Source organism: Argopecten irradians, chromosome 12 (genome assembly GCF_041381155.1).
Source record: "Argopecten irradians isolate NY chromosome 12, Ai_NY, whole genome shotgun sequence".
Lineage (NCBI taxonomy): Eukaryota > Metazoa > Mollusca > Bivalvia > Pectinida > Pectinidae > Argopecten > Argopecten irradians.
Genome location: NC_091145.1, coordinates 10,071,925 through 10,085,571, shown reverse-complemented (window position 1 = coordinate 10,085,571; position 13,647 = coordinate 10,071,925). Strand labels below are relative to the sequence as shown.

The following is a 13,647-nucleotide window of genomic DNA, read 5'->3' as shown; positions in this document are numbered from 1 at the left end:
AACACCAAAACTGAGTACAAAAAACACTAACTTATATGATTCTATTTCTGTGATTTTAGGTACTATGACATCCTAAGGAGAAGAAATTATGTGACTCCAACATCCTACCTAGAACTTATCAAGACATTTAAAAATTTACTGAACAAGAAACGACTTGAAATACTCACACTCAAAAACCGATACCAAGTTGGGTTGGAAAAGCTCAACTTTTCCGAGCAGCAGGTTTGTCTCTGTTTTCAGTCTTTTTGCTGTACCAAACATAATTTTTAAATCTGCAGGGTCCATGTTGAAAATTAATGTGTTTTATGTTCATATTTTCACCTTTTTTTTAGTTCCATGTGATCAAGGCTAACACGGGATTGACACAGTTGTATTAAGATTATATGTACATGATTTCAGAAGTTTTTGGCCAATAAAACAATTTTTTCTCTATGATTATTATCAAGACAAAAAGTATGTTTGAAGATTGGCAGAAACAGTTGTATGTAGATTAGATGAAAGAACTGTTGTCATGGTGACGTGTAAACATAATGCTGTTGTCATGGTTTCAGGTAAACATAATGCAGCAAGAACTAGTGGAACTGAAGCCAAAGCTGGAGGAAACCAGTCGGGATACAGAGGATCTGATTAAGTACATCGAAAAGGAAAGGATCGAAGTGGAGTCGGTCAAAGCTGTCGTAGAGAAGGACGAGGCAATAGCTAATGAAGCAGCCAGTGAAGCAAGGTCAATCAAAGTAAGTTCAAGGTCAAAAGGTCAATCAAAGAAAGTTCAAGGTCATCCCAAGAGAAAATTTAACAGGGATCCTGGTGGGACAAACAGGGATCCCGATTAGGTAAACCAGGATCCCGGCAAGGATTCCACATAAAAATAATCCCGCTGCAATATGAATGATCCTAGGAAAATATTCTAGTGAGACCCCGCCAGGATTCCTGGTCATATTTTCTCTTGGGATGTAATTAATTTGTAATAATTGGAGGTCAAGGGGTAAAGGTCGGTTAAAGGTCACTCCAAAATTCTTCATACCTATGCATCAATAATGAACAAGGTGATATGCTATTACTTCTTAGTTCAATGGTTCAAATAAGGTAAAGTATAGAAACTGTCTTTTATGTCAGATTCTGTTCAGGCCAAAATGTTTTGCTGCCATAGTTCAAAGCCCAATGATGTCATTTTCTATCTGATAAATGGATACATGGATGAAAGGTTAATGAACAAATGCATGATTTTCTTTTTGTGATTTGTAGATTGAATGTGAAGAGAAGCTTGCCATAGCTATGCCTGCCCTCAATGCTGCTGTGTCTGCTCTTGACACCCTAAACCAGAACGACATTACCCTTGTCAAGACGATGAACAATCCGCCATTAGGAGTCAAACTAGTCATGGAATCGGTCTGCATCATGAAGGTAGGTCAAAAATCTTTCCTGGCTTAAACATCAATGCAAGATACAGACTTGTCTCTCTGAATACATATTGCTTTGCTTTTGTCTGAAAAAGGTTTGTGTATTTAAGTTAATATCCTATTACAAGATGGACAAAGGCATAAGGGGTGATTTACTTTGTTAGTTAATGAGGACATCTATATTGTACAAACAACTCATTGACAAGATCATTTCGAATTTTGAATGAATAAAAATACACCTAGCCAACTTATTTTTTGTAACTCTGTTATTTCAGGGCATAAAACCAGATCGGAAGGTGGATGGAAATGGAAAAGCATACGAAGATTACTGGCCTGCAGCTAAGAAGGTATGGATGGATTTTGTTCTCAAAGGGAAAATAACTAAACATTACCTTAGAGTTATAAAACACTTCGACCAATATGGCCAAGTTCTAATTTTTGCTTTTATGTATTAATTGATAAATGATTGACTGAAAGAATGTTTTGCTTTGCTTTCTTTAGATGCTGGGAGATTTGAAGTTTCTAGACTCGCTTAAGGAATATGACAAAGAAAATATTCCCCCTCCCACCATCAAGAAAATCAGGGACAAGTATGTAATCAATCCTGACTTTGATCCGAATATTATCAAGAAAGTGTCGTCTGCTTGTGAGGGTCTGTGTAAATGGGTCAGAGCCATGGATGTATTTGACAGCGTTTGGAAGGTAAGAACATGTGACTTTTTTCCAAGCAATTAAAATTATTGCACAAAATTTTGATTGACTTTTTTATCATCTTAAAAATGTTGTACAAAAAATAATGAAAAGTAATATCCATGATCTTACTATGGGAGAAGATGATAAATTATTTAAAGGTCAAACTTTCATTTTGCCTTCATCATCTTTTTGAGTCAGCTATATAAATTTTTAATTTTACTTGTCAATTATCATCTATTTTGCAAATAGTTTCTTGTAATGAAAAACTAGAATTAATAAAATATGATAAAGGAAAGTGTTTTTGAGAGAGAAAAAATCTACTTACTAACTTAAAAAAAAAATTATCAATTTAACAGATAATTGGTTTTAAATGTTACTGAATTAAACCTGTCACTTGTTTTTAACTCCAGATTGTCCACCCAAAGAGGAAAAATCTAGAAGAAGCGGAAGCCATTTTAGCCACGCAATTAGCAAAACTTCACGAAAAACAGGCCCAGCTGAAAGAGGTCACAGATAAACTTAACATGCTTCTCGACAATCTCAAGGTCAAACAGGAAGAAATGAAGGTCAGTATGGGATTTTGTTGTTGTTTTGATATTCACATGATATATATAGAGTTGTTGCCCTTGATTTCCTTAGACTCCAGTTTATTCTGTAATGAATACATTTATGGCCTGGGTAATTTCTCAAAGTGTTTTAGTAATTTTATTGTATAACAGGCATATACTTCAGTTTATCCTGTAATGAATACATTTACAGCCTTGGTAATTTCTCAAAGTGTTTTAGTAATTTTATTGTATAACAGGATATCAACCATTTTTCACTTTCATTCTTTCAGAATCTGGAGGATAATATAGAACTGACCAAAGTAAAGATAGAGAGAGCGGAGAAGTTGATCAGTGGACTGGGAGGAGAGAAGGATAGATGGACACAGGTAACAGAAACACAATAGTAATTTTTATGTCTCAGTGATTTCATGTAACTTTATGTTAGTTTTTACAATACTCCTTTGATTTTGCACCATTAAGTTGAATCTTTTACTGAAACAAATATTATCAATTCTTCCTGAAGCTTAAATTGTTTGTTAATGTGTAACTTTATGATTAAACCTTAATTGACATTGGGATTAGGAAGTAATATTTTCCATTGATTAATGAATATTTATTGGTTCTGCTCTCAAAGCGATCTCCCTCATCACCATTTTCATTGTTTTATGACATTAATTTTCATGATAAAAGCCTTAATATTTTTCTATCAGGTAATATATTTTTTAGATGTATTAATTTATTGATTTGTTTATTTTTTGACAGAATGTTGAGGATTTATCAGAAACATATGACAACATCGTTGGAGATGTGTTACTCTCAGCCAGTGTGGTGGCTTATCTCGGCCCGTTTATTCTTGATTATCGACAGGTGAAAATATTATATTTCTGATCTAAATCGTTTCTGATTCCCAAAAGGAACGTCTTTATGTCTTTGATTTTATTGTTTTGTGTAAGTTTTAAAAAAAAATAAGTTTTACGCTACTTCAGTATTATAATCGTAATTTTGGAATTATCCAATAAAATGAGAGTTTACATCTGTATTGACCAATGGCTGTCTTTGTTACAGGAATGTGTGAAGGAGTGGTATGGTATGTGTAAAGAGAAAGGAATACCGCTGTCAGAGGTCTTCTCCTTGCAGGCGACCTTGGGTGACCCTGTCAAGGTCAGAGATTGGCAGATTGCTGGACTTCCTGTTGACAAGTATGTAAATGTAGACAATTAGAATTTTCCTGAACTTTGGAGGGGTTGGGGGTGTTACCAATGTCTGTCTAGACTGCCCAACTCTGTCGTATTCCATCACTTAGATTTCATATAGAGATCAGGATATTTATGTCATATCAAAATATTTTATGGTATATTCTACAGCTGTTTATACTTTGTATAAAATTCAATTAAGTTTTTGATAAAATATTTTGAATGGTTTGAATAATGCATTATTAACAGCGTCTGTCTTTTTGATATATTTGCTTGTTGTTACAAAATTATCACAAATTTTAATGGTGTTTGATTTAGAAATAAATTATCATTTCAGTTACTCGGTAGAGAATGCTATTATAGTGACCAGTGCGAATCGATGGCCACTGATGATTGACCCACAAGGTCAGGCCAACAAATGGATTAAAAATATGGAAAAGGCCAACAAACTAGAGATTATCAAACTGTCAGATCCCAACTACAGCAGACAGCTAGAGAATTGTGTACAGGTAGGTCAAGGTCATCTATTCATTAGCAAGTCCGATAAATCTTAACTACAGCAGGAGATATTTCAATGAAAATGGTGACCAATTACCAATTTGGTCAAGGTTTATTCGACCTTAGGTACTGCCAGCAACTTGAAAATTATCGACATTATATGGGACGATAATCACAATAAAAATAAAACCTACTTAAAGTAGATGCAGTCAAAGAAATGTCTATGATTAAGTGTCAATGTGTTCTAATATCACATTACAAGCAAATTGAAAAATTTGAAGAAACAATGTTTAGGAAAATAGAGTTGTATTTGTTGGATATATTTTCCAGTTTGGAAACCCCTGTCTCCTGGAAAATGTTGGAGAGGAACTGGATCCTATTCTAGACCCAATCCTTCTTAAACAGACGTTTAAACAGGTTTGTAAATCATTCAGTTAAAATGTAGTCCAACAGGTCATAAACTTTAATATGAAGAGAATTATTCAATATTTTCCTGTTGCTAAAAACTCTCATTTAAAATATAATGCATCATTGTAGACATCAATAATGAGAGCCGAATAACATTTGTAAGTTCTTACAGTTTAAATTTTGATAATGAAATGAATTCAAAAACGACCTTGACCTTTTAACTTTTTGACCTTTTAACCTTTTGACCTTGCAGAACAACATGGAGTACATCCGTGTAGGTGATCACATCATAGAGTACAGCCGTGACTTTAAGTTCTACATCACGACACGTCTCCGTAACCCACACTACCTCCCAGAGGTCAGTGTCAAGGTCACACTGCTCAACTTTATGATCACACTACTCGGCCTTGACGACCAGTTGCTAGGGATCGTTGCAGCCAAAGAGAAACCAGAATTGGAGGAAAAAAAGAACCAGTTGATCTTAGAGAGTGCCCACAACCGACGCCAACTCAAGGAGATTGAGGATAAGATCTTAGAAGTCTTATCCTCATCTCAGGTATCTACTAAAAGATGTTTGGTCTAACCTGTCTGTAAAGACCACCCAAGGGACCAAGAATTAACGGTCTTTATAGCCAGGTGGTCTTTATACACAGGGCGAATTTTGTTGAAATAACCATTTGAGACCCTGAGAAAGTGTTCCGAATAAGCAGGTGGTCTATATAAAGAGGTGGTTGCTAAGAGAAGTCTTTAACATCTCATCTAAAGTTTGTTCTTATCAGATAATTTCCCACTTCATCATATTTGACAATATATTGCATTCCGAGTGTAAATTTCAGGATACAATCATAAATATCATTATAATCATAGAATGTAACTATATATGTTTTTCACCTTATTTATTACAACTTCAATTCAGGGTAACATCTTGGAGGATGAGACAGCCATTCAGATTTTATCCTCAAGTAAAGTTTTGTCCCTGGAAATCTCCGAGAAACAGGTCACAGCTACAAAGACTGAGGCTGAAATAGACGAGGTCCGCAACGGATACAAACCGGTGAGTCCTGACATTGTACAGCTTTCTCTGAAATAGTTGTAAAATGGTCAGTTATGACTTTATGCATTAAATAGAGTCATAGAACAACTTAGAGATAAGAATTTTCTATACAGGACAAACCCATTTGATACAATTTGCTATAAGATTAGAAAGTTTGTCTGCAAGTTTATCCTTCTGTGTAACATTTCAAGTTTTTCTTGATGTCAAGGCCACAAGAAATATTTGATCTCACTGGATAGGTTGTTGACGATTAATTAAATCCCAAGTTATATACATACCGTATTTAAAAATCTTGTGCAAGTTTGCAGTGTATTAATGATAAAATATGTCCATTTACAGGTGGCCAAGCATGGCAGTATTCTGTTCTTCGTAATCTCCGACCTCGCCAACATCGACCCCATGTACCAATACTCTCTCTCCTGGTTCATCAACCTATATCTACAGGTAATGTCAAGGTCACTACAACAAAGATCAAGGTCAGTGACCCAATGTACTAATATTCTCTCCTGGTTCATCAACTTATATCTACTTGTAAGGTCAAGATCATTAAAAACTGTCAAGGTCAGTGTACAAACATTCTCTCCTAGACCATTACACTGTATATACTGATAGGTCAAGGTCAGAATATGACAAAGGCAGTGTCCTTGACCTCTGATGTGTCACTATGACCTTTCAGTTCATCAGCCATTGACCCATGACCCAATACCATTACCTTCCCTTAGCCCATTATTAATCTAATGTCAAGGTCATTGATCAACCTTTTAACTCACAAGTTTCTGGAAACTTAGAGGAGATGCTGATATCATTTTGTCAAAATCCATGACATATTGGAGGTGATGTTAATACAGTAAACGGCAAATTTTTCCGACGACAAAATATCCCAATTGACAAGTTCATTTTGTCAATATCTATGTTTTATTGGAATATTAGTAATATTGATGATAACACCTGTTCCTTGTTATTTCCCAGTCGATTATCAACAGTGAGCCATCCTCTGACCTTAATCAGCGAATCTTTAACCTGAACGACCACTTTACCTACAGTATCTACAGGAATGTGTGTCGCTCTCTGTTTGAGAAGGACAAACTCCTCTTCTCTTTCCTGTTGTGTATCGGTATAGCAAAGCAACAGTAAGTAATAGCAGATTGATTTTTACATACGATCTTATATTTCAAATCTTCAACATTCACACCTTAGATAATTGTATGTGCAATATGTTGATGTCAGATGAAATATTCTGTAAAATTTCAGAACACAGTATTAAAGTATGTTTAGAAATTTCTTTCAACAATTATCATAACAGTTTAAGGTATTTCACAAAAATCTCTTTTTTTCATCATGCCAGAGGTGAAGTTGACGATCGTGAGTGGCGGTTCTTATTGACCGGAGGGGTCGCCCTGGAGAATTTATTCCCTAACCCAGCGGCTAGCTGGCTACCAGAGAAGTCATGGGGCGAGATTGTACGCTGCTCTGATCTCCCAGCATTCAAGGGCTTCATGGAACATTTCAAACAAAAGGTCAGATTGGTTAAAAAGATATCCTTCAATGGGAATAGTTCATGTACCATGTGATACTCGATAACATTGGTGCGGGTTTATTGTTTCTATTGGTGAAAGAATGATGCCAAAATATGATATCCCGCACTAATATCATTTCAGCAAAAAAATTACAAATAGTCATATTCCATCACCACAAGAGATACTAATACTGCACAGGAATCATGACACGGTACATGAATAGGTCCCATTGCATGATTAAGATCATATTGAGAAAAAATTATGTACTATACTAGATTTAAGTGTTACAATGGTAGAGTTACCAAGAAAATGAGATGTATTTCTTTGTTTTATCCCAGCTGCCTTTGTGGAAGGAATTGTACGACTCAACTACGCCCCAGACGGAGCCTATACCGAAACCTTGGTGTGATAATCTCACTCATCTAGAACAACTCATCATGCTGAGATGTCTTCGTCCTGACAAGGTAAGATGAAAAACCTTAAAGCCTTAAATTTAAATAATTTGATTGGAGGATGGTTTAAGTGGTTTCCATGGATTGGCCTAGTCTTGAAAGGTCAATTATGTGACAAGTTTTATGAAAAGCTCGCTTATCTACAAAAAACTTTTTTTCTTTGAATTGCTGTTCCTTGACAAAGTCATTTATACTGTTTAAATGATTGGCTATCTGATCAACATTTTCATCCAAGAATCATTTTGATTGTGTGATGATTTGATTAGGCATTATTGACATAAATTTTCTTACAGATGGTACCAGCAGTCCAGATGTTCATTGTAGAAAAAATGGGTCAGCGTTATATTGAGCCGCCGACCTTTGACCTGTCCGTCTGCTACCAAGACTCCCAGTATTTCTCACCGCTGATTTTTGTCTTGTCACCTGGAGCTGATCCCATGGCCGGGCTTTACAAATTTGCAGAAGAAAAAGGTGGGAACGTTGTTGCTGTGACAACCATATTTTAGCTGATTAAGCATCCTTCGTTACCGATGGTCAGAGCATATCCATGAAAAAAATATTATTAGCAATGCTAACGACATAAATTGTGGTTACCAATGTGTCTTTTTAGATATTTATTCATGAATGTGCTAGAGTAATGCTACCATTTTGACATATGCCATTACATCAACACCTTATATATTAGCCTCATCCATAAACTATAGATTATAGAATTCATGAACTTAATAATACATTATCACATAGAATTTGGCAGAAATTCATAAATTTATACATTATCACAGAATTTAGCAGAAATTTATGAACTTGATACATGATCACATTATAGAATTTGGCAGAAAGTTATTAAAAAAAATTCATCAGAATCATATTTGAATATACATTTCAGTAATCTATTATCAAAAAATTGTTCAATTTTATTGAAATATCACTGAACCCTTTTGCTGAAGCCAGAGGTCATGACAAATCAGTTTAAAATATTATCATAATTACTTATAACACATAAACCTGTAATTTTGGTACGTTGGGAATTTTTCTGGTTCTATTTTGGTAAACTTTCTTTGATAAACATTTAACAAGACTATAATGTATTCTTTTGATTAAAATTCATTGGCTAACCATCTTTGATGATATCTTTTTTCATTGGGTCAAATTCTGGTTCTAATTGTCTCCCTTTTAATGTTTTCATATTATTTGTAAAGAGGTTTTTAATTATGCAGATTTATCTTTTAATGAAGTTAAATATTTTCATATCCATGCCATGAAATGGGGAGTACGCTATTTTACCCATTTCCATCCCATCCTGTCTCATGTCTTTTAAATCAGAGGTGGGGATATTCATATCTAACTGACGATTGATAGAAAATCAGTGCCTAATGAGGGGATAACTCTGCATAGTTAAAAGTCAGAATATTTCATCAGTGAACTTAAATATCTGAATTCTTAATTTCTTCAATCAATGGTCGGGTGTCCTTTCATGTATTTGTCTATCCATTAATATGAAATGATTCTTTTTTAAACAATTAATATGTTTTAGTTAAAAATTCAAGCCATTAATGTTTTCTTAAAAGACAAATCATTAAATAAATATGTTGTTAGTTAAAAGACAAACCATTAATATGTTGTTAGTTAAAAGACATCAGGTTTTATAATGCATAGCATTTTATTCATAGTTATAACACTATTTTAGCTCATGATCGTTTTTCATTGTGTTCATTTTTGAGAGTAGAAGTGGAAAGAAATAGAAGTTCAAATAGAAAATTTGTGAAACAGAAATAACAATCGATTGAAATATTAATATTTTGTATATCAAGTGTATTTCTGAACTGATAATCTTTGTTCCTTTTTTCTGAATAAAAAATAAGAAAATATACAGGCCAAAACCAGAATGAAACATTCCTACAGACGTTTTATTTGTTTTTCATCCCCAAATTTAAGATGAAAGATTCATTCTTATTGATCTTTTAATTTCCTTCATCCTTTTATGGGATAAAGTAAATATTTTGTATTGAGTTTGTATTGTATTGGTTGGTCTCTGCAGTTTCTGCTTAAGTTCCTGTAATTACTACTAATTTAATGTGAAAAAAATTCCTCAAAAAAATTATTTTCAATATTTTATTGTGAAACTCCATATGAAATGGACGAAGAACAACTTCAGAAATCACTTGATGTATATTCAGTATGCTGTGATGTAATGCTCTCCATTGGTGTGTTTTTAACATGCTAACGCTCGGATGCAGGTTTAATTCCCCGAACTCTGCCACGCGAAGCCACCTTGGTAGGCACCAAGGAGAAAGACGATCCTAAACACAACATAGCTTCAATCCTGGGGGTGTCTAGCTCACCTTCCGAACAAAGAGGTGTCACATAACATGTCATATTTCTGTAACCTCACCGTAACCATAGTTACAGCACTGATAATAGTAACAACACCACAACTTAGTTACCTTACTGTTAGATCGTTATTCTGTATCCTCATAATCTTTCATTGTTATCTTCACAAAAAAATCATAAACAGAAATATTTCTTTTAAATTGTATACCTGATTTTCTAACTTCATTTTCTTTTCTTATTTTCACTAGAAACTTAAAAACAAAACAAAATATTCTTTCAATTTATTTTGTTCTTAATCTAACAAACTTTTCTGGTTTTCTTATCTTAAAACTTTACATTTCTTTATTTTATATTTAAACTTTAAATAATACTTGATATTTCTTTACATAGATTTTCAGTAGAGTAATTGTTTTGAGATACAACGTATGTCTCACTATAATTTTACTATGGTTACCAAAAAACTCGACATGTCATTTAGTTTACTTTATATATATATTTCTACAGTTTATGCCAAATAACTCCATTCTATAAACTCTTTTTTTCCGGGTAATTGTTAAAAGTTTATTGTCATAGAAACATACCATTCATTAGTGTGGATTATCATCCATTTACTTCAAATGAAAGACGACTTTTGAATATGTGAAATTAATTGTCTTGATGAAAACTTGGAGAATTCCTGCATAGCCTAAAAATATGTTCACTGGCAATAAGTCACTGTAACTTTCACCTTAAAGGTCAAAGGTCAATCAAGGGTTAAAATGCAAACTAGCCATTGAATTTAAACCATTTAAAAGGGTTACATATATTCTTTTTCCATCTCTACTTTCATAATCAACACAAGTCCACTCTCTGTGAAAAGGCTGTTAAGAATTAATGTTAAGCTAGATATTGCACCTCATAGAAACGTGTTAGTTGCACACATGATGTACATATATTCATCAGTTTTTGCACCGTTCATTAAAAATTGCATGTTCATAGTTGCTTTTGATAAAATCATTGCATGACCTTTCACCCTATTCCTTACAGTATACAAACTCATTCTGTTTGATTGATACTCCATTTATACTTTTATTTATAGCTGCATGTTGCATGTGCCTGTCAAACTTTAAAAAATGCAGAATTTGTATATGGGTTCTAAGGTGTTGCACCTAAATTGGTTTTGTTTAAAGCATTTTTCTCATGTGTGTATACTTGAATTTGTCTTAAGGGTATATGGTACTTTACATATTAATATATGAATCCATGCAGTAAAATGTCTCTTCCTGACAAATATTTTATTCTGCTATATTAAACAGAGTAATCACATACATATATGCAGATTTTAGAACAAAGATCTGGTCAGTTGAATGTTGTTTTGATTATTACTATCAACCCATTCACCCCTTAAGACACATTTAGGCTCTTCTAAATCAAAGTCTAGACCAGTCCATTATATAATTTCAGGGGTCAATGATCAATATTTCTCAAACCCCTAGACTGAGCTTTCCACAGTTACAAGGCCTCTATTTTTCAAGTGTAAAGTTACTGACTGTAATGTCGGTATTATTTCTTCAGGAACTCTAGGTTTCTTCTATGATTAAAACTTCAAGATAGCATGATTGAAAAAGGAAAGGAAAATGAGAAATAACAATTTAAGCAAACTCTAATAGAACATATGTTGAAAATTATTTAGATAAATTTCTTGCTGTATCTGGTTACAATTCAAGAAGAACTTGTTATGACTAGTAGCAAATGAAAGGAATTATCTGTATTTCCCTTCTTACGCTCTCACCCTTCCAGTCCCAGCCAAGTACTTTATAAACCTTGAGTTAGTATTCTGTATTTGCATATTACAGAGTTATCTACCCTTGCGGGTAGCTATTGATTGTGACGCCATGTGTTTGCTAGCGTAACGTCATACTTTTCGGAGAAAACGACGTGAATTGCGCTCACAAAATAATGACGTAACAATCGATACCTACCCGCAAGGGAGCTAACTTTGTAATATGCAAAGATGCTATACAGTCAACATTCTACTGTCCAGATAGGGTTTATTATAGGGTTCTTATTTCTGTAGAATATCTTACTGATAAGCTGAACAAATCTCATTTAAAAATGAAATTCATGAAGTGTTGAACTGTTACAATGTGTAGTCAGTTCATCACTGAACTCATTCTCTACCTGTAGTTTCTTAATGGACTCTTCCTGTCTTTGAATTAGGAGAGTTCAAATGTGTGTTCTAGGGTGAGAATGAGTCTAAAGTTTCATTTCTCAACAAGAGTGTGACAAATGGTAAACAAAAAGACTAATTTGAAAATACAAGTGATTAAAATAAAAGGAATCATTGCAGTATTACAAATAATTACATTTAGTCTTTGGTATCAGCATTATTGAAATGGTATGAAAGAAACAGGAAAATAATTGGTGATTACAAAAAAACTTATATAGTATACATCTCATGTTCCTTTTACCTTCAAATATCACTAAGCGTTTAATGCTTTAAAAATATAGATATTGAAGAGTATAACAAATCAATATGGACACATTTCTTTTTTTAACAATATAGCAGATTGTGTATTTGTTTTATGACGCAAAATGTGAAAATAGAATTATCTCCCTTTGTTATTAGTTGTAACCCATGTGATTATCTCCCTGTCAGGTTCCGGCGGGAAGGGACTGAAGACAATTTCTTTAGGTCAAGGCCAAGGCCCCATCGCTGAGAAAATGATAAACGAGGTAAGTAAAATTGGTATTTAAATACCACAGAATACATTTATTATGTCTGACCTTGACCTTTGTTAACTTCAACAGTTTAATTGTGAGTTTCTGAATTTCAATAAGTAATTATAGTTTGATATGATTATTATCTTTTGATAGAGATCATTTTGATTTGATTTGACACTGACTTTTTCGTATGAATTAATGACAAACAATGTAGAACCTTGACCTAGCTTGGTATGTACATTTTACTGAATTCTACTTTGACCTATATACTTATTAGTTACATTTATCTTGACCTATATACATATCAGTGACATTTACCTTGACCTATGTACTTATAAGTGACCTTTACCTTGATATATGTACTTTTTGGTGACCTTTACCTTGACCTTTTATTCTTGTAATTGACCTTTACCTTGACCTTTTATTCTTGTTTTTGACCTTTACCTTTATCTATATACTTGTTTCTGAACTTTGCCTTGACCTTTTGACTAACAGGCTATAGAAGCAGGGACATGGGTGGTACTACAGAACTGTCACCTGGCAGCGTCATGGCTAGGAGAGATGGAAAGAATTTGTGAAACTGTGAGTACACTTTCAAATATCTCAATTTTACGTTATCTGAAACATCACTGTTCAAATAATTCCGTAAACATAGACATTAGTTTTGCTATCTTCAAAATCAGACATACCGCTTAGCTACTCAGTTTTCCGTGGATGATATTTTCTTGACTCCACGAACAATCAAGTTAATATCGTCATGAAATTTTATTCCATGTAAATATTTTTATTGAAAATGTAAAAAAAAATGTATACAGTATGTTATATGAAATAGATATAAATATAATACCGT

The 13,647-nt window shown here is 33.5% G+C and overlaps 1 protein-coding gene across 7 annotated transcripts in view; it reads left to right on the top strand.

Annotated features, from left to right (window-relative positions):
- Positions 1–13,647, top strand: part of LOC138335940 (dynein axonemal heavy chain 3-like) — a 120,058-nt gene that overhangs the window by 91,041 nt on the left and 15,370 nt on the right. For 6 of the 7 annotated variants that reach the window (XM_069285145.1, XM_069285143.1, XM_069285142.1 and 3 more), the window contains 21 exons: positions 60–222; positions 552–734; positions 1,246–1,404; positions 1,676–1,747; positions 1,902–2,102; positions 2,504–2,659; positions 2,932–3,027; positions 3,404–3,508; positions 3,707–3,840; positions 4,172–4,343; positions 4,663–4,749; positions 4,994–5,296; positions 5,657–5,794; positions 6,134–6,238; positions 6,764–6,924; positions 7,140–7,311; positions 7,650–7,775; positions 8,057–8,234; positions 10,001–10,120; positions 12,733–12,809; positions 13,293–13,379. In XM_069285145.1, coding sequence (XP_069141246.1) covers positions 60–222; positions 552–734; positions 1,246–1,404; positions 1,676–1,747; positions 1,902–2,102; positions 2,504–2,659; positions 2,932–3,027; positions 3,404–3,508; positions 3,707–3,840; positions 4,172–4,343; positions 4,663–4,749; positions 4,994–5,296; positions 5,657–5,794; positions 6,134–6,238; positions 6,764–6,924; positions 7,140–7,311; positions 7,650–7,775; positions 8,057–8,234; positions 10,001–10,120; positions 12,733–12,809; positions 13,293–13,379 — 2,995 coding nt within the window. The remainder of the gene's footprint in view (positions 1–59; positions 223–551; positions 735–1,245; positions 1,405–1,675; positions 1,748–1,901; positions 2,103–2,503; positions 2,660–2,931; positions 3,028–3,403; positions 3,509–3,706; positions 3,841–4,171; positions 4,344–4,662; positions 4,750–4,993; positions 5,297–5,656; positions 5,795–6,133; positions 6,239–6,763; positions 6,925–7,139; positions 7,312–7,649; positions 7,776–8,056; positions 8,235–10,000; positions 10,121–12,732; positions 12,810–13,292; positions 13,380–13,647) is intronic. The other variant, XM_069285146.1, reaches the window with a different exon arrangement.